Here is a 26574-nt window from a genome sequence, read left to right as displayed (position 1 = left end):
AGTCTCCAACTACAATTGCAGGACCACTGCAAGTCTATTTCTACTCTTGGTTTTGTCCGCGTTTACTTCAAATGTTCTAGAACTAGATGTACATGTTTATATTACCTAAAACTTTTAAATTATCCCCCTTTTATTAATATATAATAACCTTTTTGGTCTCAACAATTTTAACTCAAAACTTTATTCTGACCTCAGTGCAGCCAACCCACCTCATTTTTGGTGACAATTTTCATGGAGTATCTTTTTCTGTTTTTTCCCTTTTGACTTATTTGGGTCTTTGAAATAAAATCTTGCATGCATAGAATAGACTTGATTGTATTTGTTTGTTTTACTAAATTTTGTCCATATCAGTCTTTAATTGGAATTTTAATTTTTTATTAAGTTTATTGGTACATTTTAGGTGTACAATACAGTTACATTTATCATTGGGATCTTGTACCTTTACATGACAGGTCTTGGTTCTTATTTTTCTCCATTCCCAGCCCTCCCTTCACCCTTTTCACCCTTCCCTGTTTACAAACATTGTTTCCACATTTTTCATTTTCTCATATTTTTTCTTTTCCATTTTTACCTTTCCCCTACTCCTCTCCTTCCCTTACACCTTTAGACCTTTTCTTCCTATTACATAATATCACTTATACATTTTGATCCTTATTTACATTTTCAGTTTTTCACACCAATGAAACTATTCAGTATTTACACATGTGTGACTTATTAATTTCACTCAAGAGTATGGCCTCAATGTGCATCCATTTAGCTATAATTATCTCTAGCTTCCATTCTTTATGGCTGAGTAGTACTTCGTTCTATTAAAAAAAGAAAAACACACACATCTTCTTTATCCAGTCTCCAACTGATGGGCAACTGGGCTGTTTCCAAGTTTTAGCTATTACAAACTGTGCTACTATAAACATGGGTAAGCATATATCACCAAGGTATGATTCTTTTAATTCTTTGGGGATGATACCCACCAGGGGAATAGCTGGACCAAATAGGACTTCTAAAAGTAGTTTTTTGAGGTACCTCAATATTGATTTACACAGTGATTGTACCACTCTGAACTCCCACCAATGGATAAGTGTTCCTTTCTACCTACAACCCTGCCAACATTAGTCATTAGTTGATTTTATCATAGCATCCAGTCTTTCTGGGGTGAGGTGGAAACTCAGTGTTATTTTCATCTGCATCTCTGAAATGATCAATGATGTTCAACATTTTTTCATATATTTATTTGCTGATTTTATTTGTCTGAGAAATGTCTGTTCATTTCAGATGCCCATTTTTGAAGTGGATTTTTATATGGGGGGGGTCTGATTTTTTTTTTTTAGTTCTTTATATATTCTAGGTAGTAGACCATTGTCTGAGGAAAAGCTGGTATAATTTTTTTTTCCCACATTGTAGGTTGTCTCTTAGCTCTGTTGGTGGTTTCTCTTGCAATGCAAAAGCTTTTTTGTTTTAAATGAGTTTATTGGTGCATTTTAAGTATACAGTACAGTTACATTCATCATTGGGATTTTGTACCTTTACATCACAGGTCTTGGTTCTCATTTTTCCCCTTGTCCCTGCCCCCCCTTCACCCCCTCCTCCCCTCCTCATTTACAAACACTTCATTTCCATTTTTTCGTTTTCTCCTATTTTTTTCTTTTCCCTTATTACCTTGCCCCTACCCTTCCTGCTTTCCCTACACCTATAGCCCTTTCTTCCTATTTCACATTGTCAATTATCTTACTAGGATCTTATGTACCATTATAGTTTTTCACACTAGATAAATTATTTGGTATTTACATGTGTGACTTATTTATTCATTTAGGAGCATATACTCAATATGTATCCATATTCCTATGAATGAATCTAATTTCTCATTATTTATTGCTGAGTAGTATTCCATTTTATAGAAAAACCACATCTTCTTTATCCAGTTTCCAACTAATGGGGAAATGGGCTGTTTCCAAATTTTAGCTATTACAAACTGTGCCACTATAAACATAGGTGCGCACATATCACTGTGATATGATTCTTTCAATTATTTTGGAAAGATACCTAGCAGAGCTATGGCTAGGTCAAATGGAAACTCTAGTCCCAGCTCTTTGAGATATCTTTGAGATTTCCATAGCGGTTGCACTAGTCTGCACTCCCACCAACAATGGAGAAGGGTTCCTTTCTCCCCACAACCCCACCAACAGTTGTTATTGGTTGATTTCTTGATAGCAGCCATTCTTTGAGGGGTGAGGTGGAATCTCGGTGTTGTTTTCATCTGCATCTCTTGAATAACCAGTGATGTGGAACATACCTTCATATATTTACTTGCTACTTTTACTACTTTGTCTGAGAAATGTCTGTTCATTTCAGATGCCCATTTTTGAATTGGGTCTTTATATTTGGGGTGACTGATTGCTTTGAGTTCTTTATATATTCTAGATAATAGGCCTTTGTCTGAAGAGCAGCTGGTAAAAATTTTTCCCACATTGTAGGTTGTCTCTTAGTTCTGCTGATGGTTTCTTTGCAGTGCAGAAGCTTTTTAATAAGATGAGATCCCAGTTGTTGATTCTATCTGCTAGTTCCTGTGCTACTGAGGATTTGTTCATAAAGTCTTTTCCTATGCCAATGCCTTCAAGAGTTCTGCCTAACTTATCTTCCAGCAAATTCAGTGTTTCTGTTTTATATTTAGATCTTTATTCCACTTGTATTTTAATTTAATGCATGCTGAAAGATAGGGGTCCATTTATATTTAATATTTTCCATATGCCTGGCATCATTTTTGTTCCTTCTTTTCTCCACTAGTACTTTCTTTTTAATTGCATTTTTGTAGTGAACATTTTTTTTTCTTTTTATTGAGTTTATTGGTACATTCTAGGTATTCAGTACAGTTACATTCATTACTGGGATCTTGTACCTTTACATGACAGGTCTTGATTCTCATTTTTTCCCCTTGTCCCTGCCCTCCCTTCACCCCCTCCTCCCTTCCCCATTTACAAACACTTTATATGCATTTTTTAAATTTTCCCATACTTTTTCTTTAACCTTATTCCCTTTCCCATACCCTTACCACTATTCCTACAGCTTTAGCCCTTTTCTTCCTATTTCACATTGTTAATTATCTCATTGGGATCTTGTTTACTATTATAGTTTTTCATGCCAGAGAAACTATTCAGTATTTACACATGTGTGACTTATTTATTTCACTTAGGAGTATATCCTCAAAATGTATCCATTTTCCTATGAATGAATCTAATTTCTCATTCTTTATGGCTGAGTAGTATTCCATAAACCACATCTTCTTTATCCAGTTTCCAACTGATGGGCAAATGGGCCCTTTCCATGTTTTAGCTATTACAATGTGCTGCTATAAACATAGGTGTGCATATATCTCTGTGGTATGATTCTTTTAATTCTTTTGGAAAGATACCCAGCAGAGGGATGGCTGGGTCAGATGGAACCTGTAGTCCCAGCTCTTTGAGGTATCTCCATATTGATTTCCATAGTGGTTGCACCAGTCTGCACTCCCACCAACAATGGAGAAGGGTTCCTTTCCCCCCACAACCCCACCAACATTTGTCATTTTGTGATTTCTTGATAGCAGCCATTCTTTGAGGGGTGAAATGGAATCTCAATGTTGTTTTCATCTGCATCTCTCGAATAACCAGTGATGTGGAACATGTTTTCATATATTTAACTTGCTGCTTTTTTGATATCCTACTAAATTTCTTATCTACATACTTAAGAAATTATTTAATTTATGACTACATTTAGAATTAAAATTAATACATTTTACTTAAAACCACTTAGTTCCCTTACCTCTTGAACTTCAGTAGCATACAAAAATCCCTGTTCTGATGTTACTCGGTCCTTCATATTGCAGTTTACACAATTTACGTCTTCCTAAATTGCATTCCTAGTATCTTGGGTGAATCATTATTTTATACCACATCTTTTAACTCTTTCAGACATGCAGGAAGTTGAAGAAGAGTTACAATAATATTCACTTCTTTATTAACTTTATGTGTGTGTTTATATATTCGTATCACTTTCTACAAATTATGCAAATATGGAAAGTTTGTGCTTACCTAGGATTTTTGTCCCAATTCTGTCTAGTGTTTTCACTTCAACCTGAAATATAGCCTTAAGAATTTCTCAGATTTTTATTCTAATAGTGTGAGCTCTCTTCTCTGTTGAAGTCTGGGATGCCTTAGTTTTCCCTTAATGTTTAAAGGATAGTTTTGTGAAATACTGAATTTTTGGTTAGGAGATTTTTCCCTCCCACTTTTGGTCTGTCATCTCCTTTTTGGGCCTTCCTGTTACCATTGGTAAGACTAGTGTTAAAGGGACTGAGGGTCCTCTAAGTGTGAATCAGTTCTATCCCACAGTGAGTTTAGAGAACTAGGACAGTCTGAGGAACACTGAGTGATCTCAGGAGAGTATAAAGCATTCATTTCTATTGCTACCATGTGAAGTATGTCCTGAGATACCCTGCTATCTATTGGAATCACAACTACAAGCATGTTTCTCCTGGCAAACATTTTTTTTTTCTTAAAGATAGGGTCTTGCTGTATACTCCAGGCTGGCCTGGAACTCACTGTGTATCCCAGGCTGGCCTTGAACTTGTGGCAATCCTCCTGGCTCAGCCTCCTGAGTGGTGGGATTACAGGCATGCACCACCACACTTGGCTTCTGGAAAACTTTTAGTTTTATTTTCAGTATACCGTGAAATCATTTATATTACAGAGAAGAACATTTCTTATGAATTTACTAATTATATTCTTTCTTACCTCACATATTTCTTTATCATTTATCATCTTGATTGATTCATTTATGGGACAAGTAATCTTTGTAATAATTAATCCTTTTCATTTCATGAAATATCCAAATACATTCTGGTTTAAAAAAATATTTCACTATGTCTGACTCTGAAGATAAATCTTTATGGAGATAAATCTTTTTACTTTCACACAAATTCCAGACTGTTCGTGTACACAGAAATGCATTTTCAGATTAAAATAATGACCCATAGTTACTGTAAGAGCTATCGGAGGTTTATTTAGAGCTAATATACTTCTGTGTTTCTATCTATATATTAACCATCAGTGCATGTATGTATATTTTTCTTCTTACTGAAGTAGACTATGCTCATTGAACAAATATTGGAAACTTAAAACAAAATATAACAAAGTAAGCTTAAGCTGGTATCCCAACATGACCACAGTTAAACTCTGAAAGTTTATCTCTTCAGTCTCAGTTTATTTTACTGTTAATGTTTTAATCATACCATTTACACATTGGGCTGTTTTCACATGACTTTATTGTAAAATCATAAGCCCCAAATCAGTGTTTTACAAGTAGCTTCTTGACATGTGTATTCTATTGTATCAAGTGGTTATGTCAGGGTTTTATAAATATCCACTTACACTTGGGCTTTTAAATTAGTTATAAACATTTGCTACTGTACATAAAAAGGTTAAATTCATTTGTGAATAAAACGATCATATTCATTATTATATTCTCAGAAAAGTTAAGTAGGAAATGAAATGTTATCACAGGGCAGAAATATGGGAAAGACCTTAATGCTAATTACCAATTATTTTCTGCATACAAGTTGCATTGTTATCAGCAATAATAAAAAGTGCCAATTCCATTGAACACTTTTTAATATTATGTATTTCTATTTTATGGGATTAAAGTGGTGTTTCTCTGCTCTAATTTTATTTAGTTAAAAAATTCAGAGGTTGCATGTTTTCTTAAACATTTTAATGCAGTCATGCGGTATCCAAACCAAAAGCAAATACTGTAACAAATAATGCCTCCTCTGAGAGGGGCACAGGGATATCTTATCCTTAGAAGAATAGTACAAACTGTTAAGTAATCTTTGAGAGACTTTATAGAAACAATTAGAACAAACCCATGAAACTATATGTAGTTCTTTCATATCTAGGGCATGCTTTTAAATATCAGCAATTTTCAAAATATCTGTCAGTATACTAGTACACTATCATTTTATCACTTCAGTTCATAGCTGGTTTGACCATTTCCCTATTGCTTGACCTCTTTTCAAATTTATTTTTAAAATTAATTTCCTTGGTACATGTAAAGTATGCAATGTATGACGTTCATCCCTGGAAACATTTGCCCGTTGATAGTTCCAAGTTGCCTCACTGCAGCCAACAGTCATGGACATCTGTGTGCAGGCTGCTCTGGTGTTCATGACCCTCATCAAGGAGAGAAGCCTAGAGACACTGTGGCCTCATAACACAGATTCCAATGTCATCTCAAGAGATAACGCTGACTTTTCTAAAACCCTAAAGCAGTGAAGCCTCCAACAATACTAGCTGAGGATATTTTTATTCACATCATTACTGCTCTTGGATCCTAACACACTTTTTGTTCTTGTTCATAAACTGATGAAAACAAATATCTTAGTTTTTATTTATTTTTAATGTACATTCTCCCAATTATTTATGATGTTAATAGTGACCTGCTATGTGAAAAACATCCATGTATTTACTAATTTACTTTTCAAATTTTTCTTTCTTTCAATTTTAATAATTCATAATCTTTTCAGATGCTCATCAATTTTGATCATATTTTCTCTTCTTCATAGATGGCAGTAATCTTATTTATTAATATAGTCATCTTCACAAGCCTTACTTTTTGGGTTTAAAAAAATATTGTATATTGCTTAACAAGATCTCATCTTCCTCAATAATTATATTCGCTGCTGTTAGTAGCTTTATGATACTACTTATAAAATTATAATTTTTAATCTTAACTTTACTCGTTGCATCTGAATACATATTATTCCCTGTAAAAATGATATATGAGCACTTTGTATTAAATAGATGATTTTCTCGACACAGCCATATTAGACCATATTATATGACGTAGACAGCGGTACCCAGCTAGTGGACTTAATTCTCTTCATAATTCGGGGAAAGGCAGCCTGTTCATGTTCACCAAGTGATGTGGAGTTCGTGAGTGGAGGCACAATTGTGCTGAACACTTCAGTTTGTGAGCCAAAGTGTTTGCAAACAGAGTTGTTCAGGAACCAAGGAATCACTGTACTTTTCGCTAATAGCGGGAAATTGAACCTTTATTATGAAATAATTAGTTTTTGTATGACCTTAGTCTGCTTTAGGGAACTTTATTCCACCAACGCTTTTCTAACTTGGTAGAAGATCATTATATTGTGAAATCCCTGTGTGCAGATATAGTTATGTCTGTGTAGTTGCAAACATATATATTTACTATAAAATGTTTTAAAGTTTATATTTTCTCAGAAAACTCCACCTAGTAGTTGTTCTTAGTGCTTGTGCTCTAGAACACAATTTATTGACTGGATGAGGGAGGCACGCGTTTAAGGCACGCATGCAGAGAAGTCTGTGGAAGAGGGCTCGCCGGCCAAAGCCCGCAGGGCCTGTAGGCGCAGGAGACGCGGCTCCCAGCTCTGGAGATCGAGGACTGAGCCACCTGGTCTCCCCACCTAGCTCGCGGAATAGAGCGCTGATTAATTTGTACAGATCGCTTTGTTACTAATGTGTTAATTCCTTTCATCCCCGCTTTTAATCCTCTCTCCAGGCACCAGAGTCATTTCCTGTTTTTGTATTTCCTTGACCTTCTTTATTTTGTTCTTACAAATTGGATGTTGGGTTTTCTGTTTTTAATGTTTCTCGTTTATGTAAATGACAATGTAGCATATACCTCATACTGTGCTTTATTTTTGCTTATCAACATTACATTTTAAAGACAACTTCATGTGTAGCCGGGGATTTAGCTCAGTGGTGCCACTGCCTGCCTGGCAAACACAAGGCCCTGAGTTCGATCCCTGGTACATGAAAAGAGCTGCATGTATCCATTATTCTGTGTGCATTTGGTTTGCTGTTTCATAATTAAAGTCTTCCATAGAATGTGTGGTGTGCTCTGCCACATTTCCCTCAGTCAGTAACTCGTGTGGCTCCTTCACTGTGCTGGCTGGTGGCTGAGCACAGAGAGGACACTCGAGAGCAGGGCACCTCTCACAGTGTGGCTCACATGTCCAGCGCCCAAAAGGCTCTGCTGGTTTGCACAGTGGGAAGCTGGATGGAGGCCAGAGTGCGTGGACTCCACCACAGGTCTTCACTGCTGATGAAGCGGACGAGCCAAAGTTGTGTGTCAAAGTTCACAGCTGTGCACAAAGCACACACGCTAAACCAATTCCCTCCTCCTGGGCCTCGGCAGCGGTCACTGCCCACCGTGATGTCCCCTCTCGTTTGCGGTGTCTTCACAGCCGGTTTACCCTGCTGTGCCGGCAGTCGCTTTAGCGCGTCCTCCGTACTTGTCCATGGTGGTCTGTCCTTGTCTTTCGTACACACTCGTAGCTCCATCTGGCCCCTCTCCATCTCGCCAGGTTCCCCACACACCCCTTGAAAGCCAAGGCAGTTAGGAGCCCTCCGCCGCCTGACTGTAATCTGAGCCGGGACCGTCCTTCTTGTGCTTCCCGGCCCCGCACGGTCCCTCACTGCAGTCACCCACACTGCTCACAGAGCACTTAGAGCCCACCTCGGGCCACACCTGCTTCCTCACAGCGCTTCTTTCCCGCCTGTCATTTCGGCCTCACAGGTACGGACTACGTGGTAACAGTTTTTGATTGACAGATTTCTGCTAGCTTTTGCCTCATGCCTTCTGTAGTTCCATCCCTGTCCCCGGAAACTGCATCTCCTCACTGCATGTCTGCTGGTCACCTATGACCCTGAGATCCACCTGTCAGGAAGACGGGTAGGACGGACAGGGCTACCCTTCAGATGTCAACCATAGTTTTCCAAATCCATGTTAGGAAGAATGACCACTAAGGCATAGTTGCCAGTTTTATGTACTAAACTCTTACGCACTTCAGAAGTAAGTACAGGGAGTCGGGCATGGTGGTGCACACCTATAATCCCAGCACTGGGGAGGCTGAGGCAGGAGGATCCCTGCAAGTTCAAGACCAGCCGGGGCTACACAGTGAGTTCCAGAGCAGTCTGAACTACATAGTAAGACAATGTCTCAAAAAGACAAAACAAAACCAAAAAAGTAAGTACAGGGTTTCCATAGCTGAAACACTTTCTATAGAGTATACAGCATGTGCAAAATTCTTAATAAATCTTATTTTTCCATGTCTTAGTTACTCATTAGCAGTTGGTGATTAGAAATTCTGCATTTACTGTAATTAAATTATGCATTCATTTCTCAACTTCTCCCTTGAAGAATCAGACTTCTTAAGCTTCAGTTTGATAAAAGAACAGAAAAAGATAGGGGATTTAATATTAGGAGGCATTCTACTTCTTTTTAATGAAAAAAAATTCTAAAAATGAAAGTTAGGAAACAAATCAAATGAAGTGCATTTTCAATGTAAAATTTGTGTGTTATACGTAGGCAGATCAGATGGCTTATGTTTACTTAGGGTTTTGCCACCTGCATTTTGAAAACAGAAAACTTCATAGTGCTGTAATTGCATGAACGAACAGTTCTAGGCATTGCGATTACTCAGGGATATCCTTACTCTAGTTGTCAATCTCTACTAAATACTGCAGTTCTGATTTTCTGTGTTTTACCTCTCTCAAGAGTGAATGTGACCTCTCTTTATGAAGTTGTGTGTTTTACTGAGCAATTTATGTACAGCTCAGATAAAAACTAAATATGCTGGTATGTGGTACAAACAAGAACTCACCCTTTTCTCATAAGGGTCTGGGATGACAGAAAACCAAATATAAAAGAATTCATAAAGCTGGTGAATGATGGCTCATAGTAGATTTATGGTTTATATCCATGAATATCCTGTGTGGTTGGAATGGAATGGAAGAAGGCATTGGAATGACATTTTATGTTGTAGGTTTATGTGTTAACTATGTGAGGAAGCTTTTGATTTTAATGTCGTATCTGTTCAGCAATTCTTTCCAATTGGAAGACTATAATCTAATTAGAAATCAAAAATATTAATTACACAGCGCTCTCCTATTTACAAAGTACCAATCACCTGGTCATATGTTTTCAATGTAAGTTTTATATATTTTTTTAAATCTCCAAACAATGAATTCTCAGGGCTGTGTAAGTATTTGTGTGTGTGTGTGTCCTGGAATTTCATTTAAACAGATACAGTTTCAATAATTGCCACATTGCAGTAGTTTTGAGGAATGGGCGGAGGGAGCTGGCTTTCCTGAGGTGCTCGGGTAGCGCCAGCTCCGGGCTGGCACGCGCAGGAGACGGTCCCCAGACCCGGCTGGCTCTGTCCACCCTCAGCGCATTGTGGCCGTTTCTCTCCGAGCACCTGTTCTTTTTCTTTCTTGGGCAAATAGCTCCTTTGGAAGGCTCTTGAGTTACCATGATGGAAACACTGGCTACAACTCTCTGAATCTTGTATACCCTGGTCCAAAATTCACCCACGAACGTCTTCTCTGACTCTTAGGACAAATTTCTTCAGCTCTCCCAACTGAACTCTTGGCCAGGCAGGAGACAGCATTCGGATGCCAGCCGTCATCTGTACAGCGTCAGGCCCAGCGGTGCATCCTGTGCATTGTCTCCGTGATCTCTGTTGTACCCGTGAATGGAGAGTCAGGAATGTTAGTCCGTTTTCTGGTAGTACATGAATGACCTGAGCAGGCTGCGTCTATAAAGAAAAGAGGTCCATTCTCACGTCTGACGTCCAGGCTCCAAGCCCCCACGGGTTGGACCTCTGGCAAGGGCCTCCTGGTGGACGCCTCACAGGGCTGGGGTGCAGGAGAGCTGGGCTCCCGTGCACTTCTGAGAACGTGGCCAGGGACCCTAGTCCTCCCTCCAGACTCGGCTCTGCAGTCTCCACATCAGTTTCTGGCACAGGAATCCTTGGCACAAACCAGGTGTCACCATTGCACTAGACTTGGGGACCGCTACTGTTTAACGGGGAACATAGGTTTAACTGCTGCGCAGAAAAGCTGACAATAGGTGTGTGTTTTTTTCTTTCCTGTCCGTGGATCATAATAGTTTGTTTTCCCAAATAAATTATTTTATGTAATTTGTAACAGAAAATAATACTCATTTAGTTGTAAAGAGCTAGCAGTTTTGTATTTGATAATACACAGTCATTTTCTCTCATTCTCAGAGCAGGTAATACTTCTGTCCTCTTCCTGCTGATGAGGAAATTGAAGAGTCAAGGACTTCACAGAGGTCATATTTACATAAGGAAAGCTGACTCCGAAAACCAAGTTAGCCTGCATTGAAAGACATTACCTCATCTAAAACAATAGCTTTGCATATGAATTAGTCTGTATTTAAAAACATAACAGTAGCAGTTTCAGTTGAACTTTTATTTGTACTTTATAATAAACTACACTGATTCAGAAAAAAAATTCAGCATGAAAAAAATGTGCTATAATTGTCCACATCAAATGTGACAAATTCATACAATGCCATACTGAGAACACACTTTTCTAGTGGCAGTAGTTTTTAATAAAGAAGGATTTCCAGGGTAACTTTTAACTCTCTTGTTTCTCAGTTTGCCACTTCCTATATATGTTCTGAAAAATACTAGACAAACTCTGTGAGGCCTAGAACTGTGCAGAATTTTATTATACTAAGCAGGCATGAAAGCTGAGAGCCTCGTAAATATTAATCACTGCCTAATGAACAGCAGGAGACTCCTGAATATCAATCTGTACTAGAGGGAAATTTTGGATTAAAGAGACCGCTTCCTAATCGGTAAATCACTGGCGGACAGTGACAGCGTCTCACGCGTCTGCCTGTGCAGAGAGCTCTCAGGCAGTTTATAACCCCACATGGAACTGCTACACTTTTAACTGGATGATCTTTTAAGATTTTAATTTTCTTCAAAAATTATCTTCACACCAAACTTGAGAATATTCTTTAGGATCAGAGTAAAAATAGCTAGGGAGTAGAGGGAGCTTGTCTCGGTCCTTGTGATTGGCATTCATAATTCACTGCCCAGAAGACTCGAGGTTAGGAGAAGACCGGAAATGCCGAAACCTGACAGGCTATTTATTGCCTTTATTAAATGCTTGCTTTCTGACTTCATGTACAGTTTACATCAGAAAAATGATATCTTCTTTCATAATTTATAATTTCATAAATAATACAAATACATTGACACACACCTATCCTTATTATCATCCACTGCCAGAAAAGTATCAATTTGCTTTCCCTCAGATGGAGCTAACTGCTTAGTAAGGCAAGCCTGAGAGTCGAAATCGACACGTGATTTTATATTATTCTTGCTGGAAAACAAACTATGGAACTCAGTTAAAACTTTGAGTTTTTTTTTAATTGAGTTTATTGGTACATTTTAGGTATTACAGTACAGTTACATTCATTATTGAGATCTTGTACCTCTACATGGTTTCTCTGGTGTGAATAAACTGTAATAGTACATAAGATCCTAATGAGATAACTGACATTGAAATGGGAAGTTGGAAAACAAACTATGGAACTCAGTTAAAACTTTGAGTTTTTTTTTAATTGAGTTTATTGGTACATTTTAGGTATTACAGTACAGTTACATTCATTATTGAGATCTTGTACCTCTACATGGTTTCTCTGGTGTGAATAAACTGTAATAGTACATAAGATCCTAATGAGATAACTGACATTGTGAAATGGGAAGAAAAGGACTAAAGGTGTAGGGAAGGTGGGATGGGTCAGGGAAAGGTAATAAGGGAAAAGAAAAAAAAATGTGAGAAAATGAAAAGATGGAGGGCAAAACTTTGATTTTTTTTAATATTCAGAAAGAGTTAAAAATTTAGAAAGAGTTAAAAATCTACAGCATGCTTCTGCACCAGGCATTAATATTTTAATGAGGATACTTAGATGCGAAAATTAGTTTTTATGTTGCTTGGTGGCAACAGAAAAGCACTAAGATTTTCTTGTGATAGGTGTGGTGTGAGCCATGTTTACTGACAGAGCACAGAAATGTGTATTAAAGCACCAGGAGCCAGAAACGGGGTATTCCTGAGAAATACACAGGAAATATTTCTGAAGAATATTTGTGCCCTTTCCAAATCATAGGGAAGCTAATGCTGACTCTTCAGGCAATGATACAGCAGCAAACAAGAACTAAGCATTAATCGCTACCAATTTTTCCATTTATTTCACTTCGACTTCCTTCTAAACTCCCTTATGCTGATCCTCAATACAACCTCAGTGCCTTGTAGTTAGTGGTTCAATGAATATTTGAAAAATCCTTTTAAGATTAGCTTTTATATAAAAGAACATGAGTGATGTTCGGTGACAAATAGTTTGAAGACAAATATTTAGATATAGCTCAAATTATATATGGTTTTCCAACTATACGTAAAGTAATACAGTGGAGGGTGCTGTGATGGTGTACGTATTGCAGCAGATTTCATGTGTAGGCACTCCATGTCAGCATAGGCACAGCAGACCATTCCTAGCTTATGACATTAAACCCATGAGTTTAGATATTCTTTGGAACTTGCCAAGTACTTCTATTTAGATACTTTGAGGGGCTGGTACTTGGCTGTGAAATGTGTGATAATGTGTTTATAATGTAGTAATGAGTTTATTTTATGTAAATAAATTTTGTGCAAGTTATACAATTAAATTAGTATATGGAAAATAAATTACACGGGTGACAGTATCATAGTTGGCTATCTCTAGAGATTTTATTTGGTTTCACTTCATCTAATACTTATAATAAGGTCATCTTGGCTTTTCCACTGCTAATAACGGTCAATGAAACACTGTCTTTGGCACTTAGAGGTTTTAGATGATTCAATCAATATTATGCACAGAAACAAAAATAAAAGCCCTTCACAATTTTATTGCCAGTGTTCATTTTTGGATATGTTTGGATTTGTTTGTTTACTATTCCTATCTCAACTTGCTTAACCTACTTAATTTTGCTGGGAATACTTTTGTTTGCTGTAGGTCAAAGTTTCAAAATATTTGTATACTCAACATAGGCAATTCTGATAATTTCCAGTCAGCACTTTATTTAGGACTGAACAGTGCCACACTGATTAAAGAGGAAACAAATTAACTATATTTTAGGGAAAATATTCTAAATTGCCAAAGTTCTTCACTGTTCAGTATACAGTAACATTATCAATGCAATGCTTGTACATCAGCAGAGTATCAGTGGAGGTACTGACAAGATTGAAAATGAAATCTGTATGTAAAATTTGTGAAATAAGGTAAAATAAGGGTTAAATAAAAGATAGCTAATGAAGGTCATCCTAGGATATAATAAAAAGAATTCTAATAGTTCTATACCAAAAAAGAACAGAAGTTTGCATCTCTGAAGATAGTCCTTTGATGTAAATTAAAAGGAGAAAGGTGCTGATACTTATCGGAGAGTGGTGACACACAAAGGAAAGGCTGGGAGGCGCCGTGGTGGTGGGAGGTGTGTCTGGCATGCATGAGGGGCTAGGATCCCTCCACATACTGCAAAACAAGAGACAATGGAGAGAGTGAAGCATGTGTGTGCAGATAGTTTTCCAAGTCTTTTATTCTTGCTGGGTTTAGTATCAGCCACTGTAGAAGATTTAGAGACACCCAAAGTAATGTTTAACTTTCCCACTCTATGTTAAATGCAGCATTTATTATTTCCGTTAACTAGGTGTATTTCTTTAAATAATTTTTCTTCCTGTAGCATGAGTTGTCATTATTTGGACGTGAGGAAGGATGGCTAAGAGAAAGTAGGAGGATGGCACATCTTAATGGTCAGTGCTCAGGATCACACAGTTCCATGCAGTAGCTGGCACTGGTGCCTGGGCTGACAGGGGGCTTTCTGCTGTTCATAAAGCAATTTACTTTAAAACTTTTTGCTTTTTCTTATTAGTACATGATTGCAGTTTATGGGATTTCCAATCCTGGGGAGTGGTTGCATGTACATCCCCCTTTTCATTCTTGTTGATATTTTTTGTCTTAGCTCATGTCCTGGGGTATCATGTTGTCATTAATTGGTGCTCTTAGGTTCCTGCGCATGGCAAATCTTTATACCTATCATTTCCCCATCCCTCTTCCTCATCCCTCATCCTTGTTGCCTTGGACAGCTTCCCTATCACAAGAGATCCAACCTTGTCCCTCTCTAGCCATCCTTATCATTGTCCTTGTTTGTATTTTGCCTCACTCAAATGAGAGACACTATACAGCATTTAAGATTATGAGTCTCAAAAATTTCACTCATTATATTTTCCAGACGCATCTATTTTCCTAAAAATGTATCAAATTTGTCATTTTTATGGTCAAATAATAGTCCACCACATTTTCTTTATCCAGTCATCTCTTGATGGCTACACAGGCTATTCCAAGGATTTAGCCATTACGAATTGTGCTGCTAGAAGCATTAATGTGCATGTATCACTGTAGTATGGTGACTTATGCTCTTTGAAGTAAATATCTTGCAGAAAAATAGCTGGATCTTATGAAGTTTCTAATTTCAATTCTATAAGAAATCTCCATAAAGATTTCCATAGTGGTTTTACCAATTTACATTCACTTCAACCACGCAGGAAGGTTTCTTTTTCACCACAGCCATGCCAGCGTTTGTTAATGTTTGATTTCCTAATGATTGCCATTCTTTCCAGAATAAGATGGAATCTTCACATTGTTGTCATTTGCATTCTCTAGTGACAAGAGATGTTAAGCATTTTTCATGTGTCTGTTGACCATTTATATTTCTTCCTCTGCGAAGTGTCTGTTGCTTTCTCTTGACCATTTAACTGTGTCTTTAATTTTAAGTAGCTTGATTTTTTTGAGTCCTTTGTGTATTACAGATATTAGTCTTCTGTCCAAGGAACAGCTGACAAAATATTCTTTCCATCCCGTATGCTGCCTCTTCACTGTACTGATTCTTTTGCTGTACAGAAGTGGTTTAGTTTGAGATAATTACATTTGTTGATTCTTGCTATTCTTCTGCAGTTGAGGTTCTGTTTAGAAAATCCTTTCCTACATCTATGTCTTCAAGTATTTTACCCGTTTTATCTTCAAGTAGGTTTAATGTTTCAGCTTCCATGTTTAGAACTTTGAACTGATTTTATTTTCATTTAGTATATGGTCAAGCTAAGGTCTCATCTCATTGTTCTGCAAACAGTCACCCAGTTTCCCCAGGGCCACTTGTTGAATAGGTATCATTCCTCCAGTGTATGCTGTGTGGCCTCTTTGTCAGAGGTCAAATAGTGACTGCATCTCAGGAAGTTTCTGTGCCATCAGTGCTGTTCTGCTGATTCCTGATGGGTCTGGTTTTGGTCCAGCAGCAGGCCATCTTTCCCACTCTTGCTTTGTAGTGATGTGTGCTTTATCGCTTGAAGTCTGGTATTGCTATGCCCCCTGCTTTGGTCTTATTCCCCTAATTGACTTTGCTATTCTAAATTTCTTCTGGCTCCATTTGAAGTTTCAGAGTGTTCCCTTTAGATCTATGAAGCATGCTGTTGGTATTTTGATTGGGATTGTTTTGAATCTGCATACAGGCTTTGGGAGCACGACCGTTTTGACAATGTGGATTCTGCTTATTCAGGAGCATGAGGCTTCTGCCAGTTTCTGATGTTGTCTTCACTCTCCTTCTCCATAGTAATTTTCTTTTTAAAGTTCTTTTACCTCCTTGATTAGGTTAATTCCTAGATATTTTATTTTTCTTAGAGCTACTGTGAATGGTATTGTTTTCTTAATTTCCCTCTCATCCCATTCATTGTTGGTACATATGAATGCTCATGATTTTTACTTGTTAATCTTGTATCCTGCTACAAGATTTGCCGGGGTTGGTTATTAATTCTGATTATTTGTGGTGCACTTCTCTGAGTCTTCTATGTAGAGGACGATATCATCTGCAAATAATGATAATCTGAGTTTTCCCATATATATATATATATATATATATATATATATATATATATATATATGAGAAAAGAAATGAGAGAAAGAAATAAAAGTAATATATAATATTTTTTTCTCTCACTGAATTGCTCTGGCTAATGTTTCAAGCATTATGTGGACGAGAAGAGGAGATAGTGGACCACTTTGCCTTGTTTCTGAATTTAGAGGGAATGCTTTTATTTTTTCCTCATTTAATATGATGCTGGCTGGCTATTGGTTTGTCATAAATAGCCTTTATCATACTCAGGTGTGGTCCTTCTATGACTATTTCTGAGGATTTTTATCATGAAGCAGTGTTGAATTTTGTCAAAAGCCTTTTCTGTATCTATTGATATGATTATGTGACTTTTGATCTTGCCAATTCTTATGTGATGTATTACATTTTTTGACTTATACATGTACTATCCTTGCATCTCTGGGATAAGACCTACATGATCGTGATGTATCATCTTTTCGATAATGTGCTGCATTCTGTTTGCTAATATCTTATTGAGAGTTCTTGCATTTATGTTCATGAAAGGAATTGGCCAGTAGTTCTCCTTTTCAGTTGGGGCTTTATCTGGTTTGGGGATTAAGAGTGTGCTGTCTTCCATAAATGAATTTGGGAGCACTTTGTCGTTTCCAGTTTCTTTGAAGAGCTTGAAGAGTTTTGGGGTTATAACAACCTTAAAGATTATATAGAATTCTCCAATGAACCTGTTGGGTCCTAGACATTTTTAATTGATGGATTATTTCAGTGTCAATTTCATTGCTTGTTTTTGAGTTGTTAAGCATACTGATCTTTTTAAAAAAAAAATATATATATATGGTCCCCTGTTTTTTCTCCTCCCTTTTTGTGAAGGGGTTACTGCAGGTTTAGGACTAGAGAAGTGAGGAGAGTTAGTGGTTTATACAGAGATTTTTATTAGGATATTGCCTGCTCCTAATAAAACTTCCAGTGTTACATGTCCAGTGCTAGTATTTACCCCTTCCATTATTGAAGTGATTCTTGATTCTGTCCCTATGTTTTGCTTCTGTTAATAACAACATCCACCGACTCCATCTGACAGCCCTTCTGTGTGACAGTCTTTGCAGTTGTTCATTCTCCTCTGTCCAATCTCTGTGCACACTGTGACAGTTTATTAACTCTTGTTCTGCAGTGAGGTAGATGGAGTGGGGTGGGGAGAATGGGAAGTGGTTGGCTGAGCAGTGTTAGGGACCGAGGGGGAGATCTGAAGGGGAGAGCAGTGGTGGATGAGAAGAAATGTTGATGTGTTCGTTTATTGGAGCACTTTTAGTTGAGTAAAAGGTTTAGCACTGAGGGTTTTCAGAGGTTATTTTGTGGGAGGAAGGGGGTTCACTTTATGCTTATGGAAAGCCATGTGGTTGCCTGAATTTGCTTATGAGGAGCACAGTAAGCTCGGTAAGATATGGCAGAGCCAAGGGCTTTGGATGAGGTGGAGGAATTTTGGTAGTGAAGGTACCAGTGACTGTGGGGAGGCTGAGTATGAGGAATTACAAAACTTGGGAAGGGGAGTTTATGTTTTTGGAAAAAGAATATAGAAATATGTTAATAATGTTGCCTCGGGGGTTGAGAAGACAAAAACTAGATAAAAAGCTAAGATGGGGAAGCACCTATACACCTATGAAATTAGAAGCAATGAACAAACAAACATACAAGAGTAACAACCTAATAGACATCTAAAATCATAAAAGAACATCAAACAACCGATGGTTGCTAAATAAATGAAGACGCATGCAAAAACTCGGTAAGATGGGGACGCTGATTAGATATTCCAATGAGACAGCGTGTATGTGACCCCCAAGTAGCTTCTTGGCCAGAGAACCTGAATGCTCGCAATTACTTCTCGGAGCCATCCACCGCAGTACTGAAGCTCCCAGGAACAGGACCTCTTTCTGCCAGGTTGTAGGTGTCCTTGCAGAGTCTGACTGAGTCTGAGTTCTTGGGTTAGGAACTTTTGCTTGCCCTCTCCCTGGGTGTGATTTTGGGTTTGGCAGACAGACTCAGTGGCATTTAATTGTCCACTGAGTCAGGATTATCCCTATGGAATAAATTCAACTACAGCCATAACAGGCTAACCCTTTGCAGTGGAACCTATCAGGGACAGTTGAGAAATGACATGCCATAAAACCTATTTGGGGGGGTCTCTCATTAGCCCAAGTCTTGACCCACAGTTATGTGTGTTAATGTGATAGCTGTGTCTCCCCTACTGGTGAAAAGGAGCACTCAAATGTAATGTTTAGAATCAGTTATCTAAAGCCCAGAGAGCTGAGGACTTAGGTAATGCCAGAGGTGGAAGAGAAAAGAGGAAGAGAAAAAAAAAATTTGTGAGACCTCTGCCCTGTGGTATGGGAAGGAGGAAAGAGGAGGAGGCAAAGAGTGCCATCGATGTTAAGGGGATGCTCTTACATATTTAGAAAGGGATAACAGGGAAATCTGTGCAAAATTGGCAGTGGGAAATGGGGATGGGAGAAGATTCCATGGTTGATATAAATATTAGAGAAAAAGGAGACAGTTGAAAAGGTGGAGAGGAGGGATAAGTAGAAATGAGAATGAAAAACAATAGGAAAAGGTCAGGAGAAGAGATATGGGTAAAAGCAGAGGGGGTAGCCAGGAGTGGGAGAATTCCCTTACTCTGTAAAGACCATTTTGGGAGGAAAAAAAGAGTAGGCACAGCAGAGACATATCATAAAAGAAAAAGTGTAAAATTATGGAATAAAATTGTGAGGGAAAATGTATAGAAGGAGGAATATAGCAAAGAGTAAAACTTTTAAAATACAAAATAAAAATAAAAATACAATCAAATAAAGAATAGTAATAGAAGATTTTCAACTGATTTGGACACATGGCTGCTCTGGACAGGCTCATGGTGAGGACACAGCTCCGGCTGCATATGTCTTTCTGGTGGCAGTCTGTGCCTGGAACAGTGCTAAGAACAGAGAATTCCTACACTGGGAAGACGGCACCACGTGAGCTTCCAGTCCTGTGTAGCTCAGGCTGAAATGGGGACTTCTGACCACAGGAGCTGTGTCTGTGATCCCCAGCCCCTGCCTCTCGGCAGGAAGCCCCCAGCTCTGTACACCTCCTGCAGGCAGTCTGCTGTGACTATCTTTTCCCATATTCTGGGAACTTGGTGGTGTGAAGCAGCCAAGGGTCTGTTCTGGGACCCAGGATCAGACACAGCCTCATCCTACAACGGGGTCCCGCCAGCTTCTGCCGGGTGTGACTACGTGTCACAGTCATTCACCGGCCTGGACTCTTGAGGCCCACTGGGGAAGCAGCGTCTGGCATCCTCACTGCTGTCTCCAGCTACAGAAGACTCTCTGGGGTGCCAGTGCAGGGCGGGTCCCTGTTTCTCTGCGAACAGAAAAGTTATTTTTCCATTGCTGCCCAGCTGCTAACTGCAGCACTGCCAGGTCTCCCTTCTGTTGTGGTGGGATAAACAGTTCTTTTGTGTCACTTAATCCTATTTCTTCCCTGTCAGTTCCCCCGAGGTACCCATGTGCCTTCCTGCTCGCTCCAGTTTCTCTCCAAGACACTGTTTTCCAGACTAGACACCTTGTCCTGGAGAAGCTGAGTTGCTGACACTCACTGCTGCATTTTCTCCATGTGTGCATGTTTTTTTCTTTTTAACTTCGCGTGCTTGAAGGCCTCTGTAGAAAAGAGGATACCCCACATTGGGCACCAAAGATGTAACCAGGTCCCTCTAGTTCTCCAGTTCTTGTTTTGGGACAATGAAGTTTGAAGCTGACAAAACAGTCAGCGGCTAGCGGTGGCAATGTCCAGGCATGTTACTAGAAAAAAGAAAAGAAAAGAGCTCCCTGCTTGTTGGGGAGAGGTAAAACACTGTAGCTGTTTGTTCATTGGCCTTTGACACAGTTCTGCATGCAGTTTCTTATACAACCACTCTTCAGTTCCCTGCCTGACTCTAGTTCTCATCTTTCCAGGTTTGGATTTATTCTCCACAAGGATGAGGCTGCATTACACAAAATCGACCTGGAGACCCTGTCCCATGCTGGTGTGGTGGACCTGGGGGCGCACGGCTGCGTGCCCCACTCGCTGGCCTACTCACACCTGGGCGGGTACTACTTCGTGGGCTGCAGGCCAGACAGCTCAGGCACGGTGCCGCCACAGCTCGTGGTGGATGGGGTCACAGATACCGTCCTCGGGCCCAATGGTGACGTGCGGGGCACCCCTTACGTCTCCCCTGACGGCCACTACCTGGTCAGCGTCAGCGACTCCGAGGGCCTGCTGCACACGCAGCATATCTCTGTCCGAGGCGAGGTCCGCGAGGCCTTCGCGGTGCACACCACGCTGCAGGTGGCCGACCTGGCCTTCCAGTCGTCCTTCACTGCCGCCCACCAGTACACGGCCTACTCCAGCTCCGGCCGCGGGGCCCATGCGCTTGCTGTGGACCTGGCCTCGGGCCGCGTTCAGATCATCGAGGGCCTGAAGGAGCCGCTGGCGCCCGAGGAGTGGCCCTGGGACACGAAGACCAGGCCGATCCGGGCCAGCGGCCTGTTCGGCCAGTACCTGATGACACCGTCCAAGGACTCCCTCTTCGTCCTGGACGGGCGGCTCCACAAGTTGAACTGTGAGATCACTGAGGTCCAGAAGGGCAACACCGTGGTCTGGGTGGGCGAGGCCTAGGCGCCTCCAGGGCACTGCAGGAAGCGTTTTAGTCATTGCGCTGAACCCGTGGTTTAGATCTGTAGCTTACCTTTCCGAGTTTATATCACAGTCAAACAGAAAGCACCGGTAGGCCCACCTAAATTAGATTGTTTCTGACAAAGGCATATGCGAAAATATTGGCTGATTAGACACATTTAACACAATGTCTGATGAGAAATGACATTTTAGAAGATTCAAATGTGTACTTAGGTCTGAAACCAATAAGATAATATTTTAAATACTTTAAAGTAAACTAACCTGCAGGGAATTTCAGATGATGTAAACATCATTTAATTTTGAGGGTAGTTTGTCTAACTTTTTTCTCTATTTTTCTGGTATGGTTAAGCCAGAAATAAAAGATAGTGTGGAACTTTAAAACTTTCAATTCAAAATATCTGTCCACTGTTTATAATCTTTTGTACCTTGAAGGGAATGTCACAGGAGAACAGGAAGACTAAAAGCTGCATACTGAACACCCTCATAGCTATAAATCTGCTGTCATTTAAAAATGCTCAATACCTCTTGGGTCAATCCTGCCTTCAGTCATCTGTTGGACCCTTGGTGAAATTTTATTTGAAGGCACATGCTGGCCTGAGGTTGCACACAGGTGACAAACTCTATCTGACATTTACTCTATAATCTGCAGCATGCTATAAAAAATGGAGAAGTGGGGAGGAAAAACAAATATGATAAAAATGTTTGCTATGTGTGTTCCACTCACTCTGCTTTCAATCACTAGAGTGCGTTATATTTTTAATGCTACTGTGTCTGAGATTCCAGCTACATACAGAATCCAGTCTTTTTGTGTAGCTCAGTGTTCCACAGTCAGGAGCTTTCAGTTCTAAAAAAGAGGCATCGACTGTGTCTGCTTAGAATAAATCAAATGTAGGGAAATTAACACCAGCGAGGAAAAGTCCAAGGAGGGTCTCGTGCTGGGGAGAATTAGGAGACTGGGGATAGCTCCACAATGGTGAATGAAGGCGTACTTCTCATTGCTTTTGCTATTTAAATATAATTCATCAAAGAACTTCATCCCTGATAATAACCTTCAGTGATTTCTTCTATCCAACTCCTACATAATCCTAAAACTATCTTCTCACTGTGTGCTGTGGTTGGAGACATAACTAATCCTCTTATGGGAGGTATGGAGAAGTAAAAATTACTGCTGCTTCCACTTTTTAAAGAGGAAAGGGAAGGGAAAAGGCCTATAGTAGATAACACTAGAGAGTTGGCTTGTGGAAATAAGCAGATGATTATCCAGGCTTAAACTAATAGCTTACATGGTTTAAGACTTTTTTTTTACTTCTTCTAACTGTTGCTAAAAATGCTAATGCGCTGGTGACATGACCTCCATTCACTGAAGATAATCCAATAAGGTCTTTTTCTAAACACAAATTTTACTCAAGTCAAAATTGTGTAAAGCTGCATAGACACCTGAGCTTTTACAGTGTGTAATATCTTATGTGTATATAGCACCTTGAGCTGTGTGAGGAAGTAGCTTCTTCTTAACTTAAGGAAACATGGGAAGTGCATTTAACAACTAAAATCAGCTTCTGTTTCTATTTATTGAATCTGCTTTACTTTCTAGTAGTATTCTCCTGTGTGGACAGGCACCAGAGAGTGTCTGGGACTCAGCTTTGATATGTCTTTCTCATACATCCTTCTTCCGTAACTTACATCCCGTGGCTGCTGTCTGTAGACATTGCTTGATGAACGAATAAACCTCGTATGTTTTAACTCCTGTGCATTTGGCCAGTGATTTTGTGCATCGCAGTCCTCTCAGTGATTGGAACCTGGTCTGTTGCTCTGCATTATTTTGAAAGTGATATGATGAAACAGAATAGAGGAAAAGTAAAGCCAGAGTTTTCTCTTTATAAGGAATCTGAATTGCTATATCTTTTTAATGTTCAGAAAAGCACAATCCTATGATGCCCATTTCTTTAGAATTTCTATATTAAAAGAATAATATCAGAATGGAATATCAGAGTCACATTCAAAAGCCAGTGCTTTGCTTTCCATATCCTTGCACACTGAACAATGCACTGAGGACTTTTTGGTTTTTTTTGTTTTTTTGTTTTTTTTTTCAGTGCTGAGGATTGGACAGAGCCTCACACATGCTAGGAAATTACTCCACCACTGAGCCAAACCCTTACCCTGAGCCTGTGTATTTAAAAAATAGTTGCTGAATCCTGACCTGAGAAACTAAGGAGATGCGGTATTTATGGTCGTTACTTCTGGCGTGGACAGCTGTCTCTTCCAGGCCAGGGCAGAGAGTAAGAGGTGGCACTGGGGTGTCAGCACCCTGTGTGCACGGTCTGGTGTGACGTATGTTGCACACAGTTATCTCATCAGTAAGACATATGTATGCAAAGTAAAAGGGAAGGAAACCCGTGTGCATTGATGAGCAGCCTTCATTAGTGGAAGCTGTAAGAACCATGAGGAGACGTTTAATGGACAGAAGGACAGGTGAAGCTATAACTGAAAGGTGGGAAATGAGTAAAGGCCAGAAAGAAAAACTGTGGGAGCAGGCTGAGGGCACGTGACTGGAAGAAGTGAGTAGCTGAGGGAAAGAAGTGGATTTGGGGGGTTGGGAGAAAGAGAGAGAGAGGCAGGGGCTGAAATCAGTCTAAAGAATTAGAATTTAATCAAAGCCCCAACAGTATTTTTTAAAAATAAATGTTAGTAAAAACAGCACTTTAAAACTTTATTATTTTTAATGGGATGAAAATTTAACTGAATTAAAGGGAAATTAAAGGGAAAGGTATCAGGCAGTTATTTCAAAAATGTAAGTTTCCATCTTTAATATAGAGCAATTAAATTGAAATTGCTTATTAAAAATAAGACTTGTCAAGGTGCTATATCCTAAATGACAACGAAATAAGAAGAGGTGAAGACGACAGATCACACATAGAACATCACTGATGGAAAAAAGAAAGCCAAGGAGGAGACCAGGTTTGGATGAGAGACTGAGAATTCAAATAAAATGCAAGTTAAATTACAGTAAAGGATATACCTTCAAGGTGTTACATCACGCACCGCAGATCAATGTAATTTTCGAGGGTCTTTCTGCCGCTTAATTATATCTGTGTGAATATGAAACACTGAACACTTGCAGTTTGGAAACTTCTCGCCTTTCAGACTCCCTCTCAGAAGTTCTTGGAATTTTCTTTTATGACATAAATTAATTCCACTTAATTTTACATCCACTAAGTCAAGATTTTCGAAGGGAAAATGCTATGGTGAGTCATATCATCTTATTATATTACACACACTTCTAACTTGAGAGAAGTCTTAGCAAAACTCTATCATAAGACGAACCCAGTGTTACAACCACAAGAACTGGAAGGGACCACGCCTAAAGTCACCATTCCTTACGCTCACCATTGAGATGTTCCAGTGTGAAAGTGTGAGAACACCAAATACACAGCTACCAAAAGGCTATTTTCTCTTTTCTTCCTACGTGCCGTGACAAATATCATTTACTTCTCCTGACAAATTTCATAGATAGAAATACCGACTGGAAGTCATGCTGTATAAATTCTCACCTACTGTGTTAAGTCATGGTAAATGTCCTCCTCTTCCTAGAACAAAATCCTGCCCAAATGATGTGGTTTTTATTTGTGTCTAGTAAATTATACAGTACTTTTCTTTTTTGTTTTTGTTGTTTTGTTTTGTTTTTTTGAGACAAGGTCTCGCTATGTAGTTGAGACTGACCTGGAACTCACTATGTGGTCTCCAACTCACAGCAATCCTCCTGCCTCAGCCTCCTGAGTGCTGAGATGACAGCATTTGCCACCACGCCCAGCTTACACAGTACTTTTAGTAAATTAAAAAAGAAAATTTCAGGAATATTTAACAGTAAAATTAATGTATTTCTGGCACTTTATATGGCATAGCTATTTTATAGCAATTTACAGCTAAGTTGGTGAAGTAGAAAAGTTTTAACAATTGTTTATACCAGAGTGTAGTGATGATAAAATTCTCAATGTCTTACGGTATATTCAAGTTCGGAATTGAGCTCTTCACTAAATATAAGGTAGCAGAAGTGGGCAAAGAACACACAGATATTAAACGTATTCTGTTTAAATGTTTGATAAATGTTTAAAAAATAATCTCCAAATTCATATTTTGACATTTCAAAGAGCACTTTAACAAAAGCCAAGGTCATCTCAGAATCAAACAATATATTGCCAATAATTTATTTGCCAACAATAATTTAAGGACAGTTAAGGCAGATATGTTAAAATCGATAGATATTAAAATTATTAAACATTGATTTATTCTATAACGCTTTTTCTCACCTATGTGCTTTCAAAGAAGTTTTGTACTCAGTTCTGTAATTTGTTTAGAACTACTAGCAAAGAAGATTAAACAATCCATTTGCTCTTGTGAGTAAAGTATAATTCACCACTTTAGATCACCGAACATCATTTTTAAACATTAATTAACCTTCATGGTAATAATTATTTCAACTTGAACAATAGTTAGTATATTAATCAGATTAAAAATACAAACATATACCACATTAATGTTATATTGTTTTGAATGCTGACTGCTGATAGAAATGTCATATTCTATTTTTATAGCAATTAAATGCTTCACTGGTTTGGTGTGTATTTTTTTAATTTGTACATATTCAGAAATGAAAACATAACTGGGAATATTGGACAATTTAGTTTTAATTCTCAAACATGTCCATTATTGCTTTGGAAGGGTTATCACATCTTGAAACATAATAGTGTTTTACATTAATATGTATTAAAACAAAATCTTTGTGTATGTATGAATACTGATTCTAGATCACAAAATCTAACTTTTACTAGAGTGTGAACAAGCTTAAAATTATAAACTACAGAGAACTAAAAAGAAATCAAAGAAACACAATAATTAATCAATATCAACACTGGAGACCTCATTAGATCAACTAAATTAAGGGTGTATAATTATATACAAATCAGAGAAACATAAGCTAACCTGTAATTATACTTATGTATATATGTACAAAATCACTTCCAAACTTTTCAAAATTATTAGCACATATTTTAAATCAATTAAAAACACAAATCCAATAAAGAAAA

At 38.7% G+C, this 26574-nt stretch overlaps 1 protein-coding gene across 1 annotated transcript in view; it reads left to right on the top strand.

Moving 5' to 3' along the window:
* Fstl5 (follistatin like 5) overlaps positions 1–23325 on the top strand; it is a 716962-nt gene extending 693637 nt beyond the window's left edge. Inside the window, exon 17 of the mRNA XM_033759984.1 lies at positions 20773–23325. Coding sequence (XP_033615875.1) covers positions 20773–21475 — 703 coding nt within the window. The 3' untranslated portion in view covers positions 21476–23325. The remainder of the gene's footprint in view (positions 1–20772) is intronic.
* Positions 23326–26574: the final 3249 nt, after the last annotated feature.

This window comes from Fukomys damarensis, unplaced genomic scaffold, assembly GCF_012274545.1.
Source record: "Fukomys damarensis isolate Sample0158 unplaced genomic scaffold, DMR_v1.0_HiC HiC_scaffold_38, whole genome shotgun sequence".
Lineage (NCBI taxonomy): Eukaryota > Metazoa > Chordata > Mammalia > Rodentia > Bathyergidae > Fukomys > Fukomys damarensis.
Note: the sequence above shows the minus strand (reverse complement) of the source record. Positions and strands in the feature narration are given on the sequence as shown.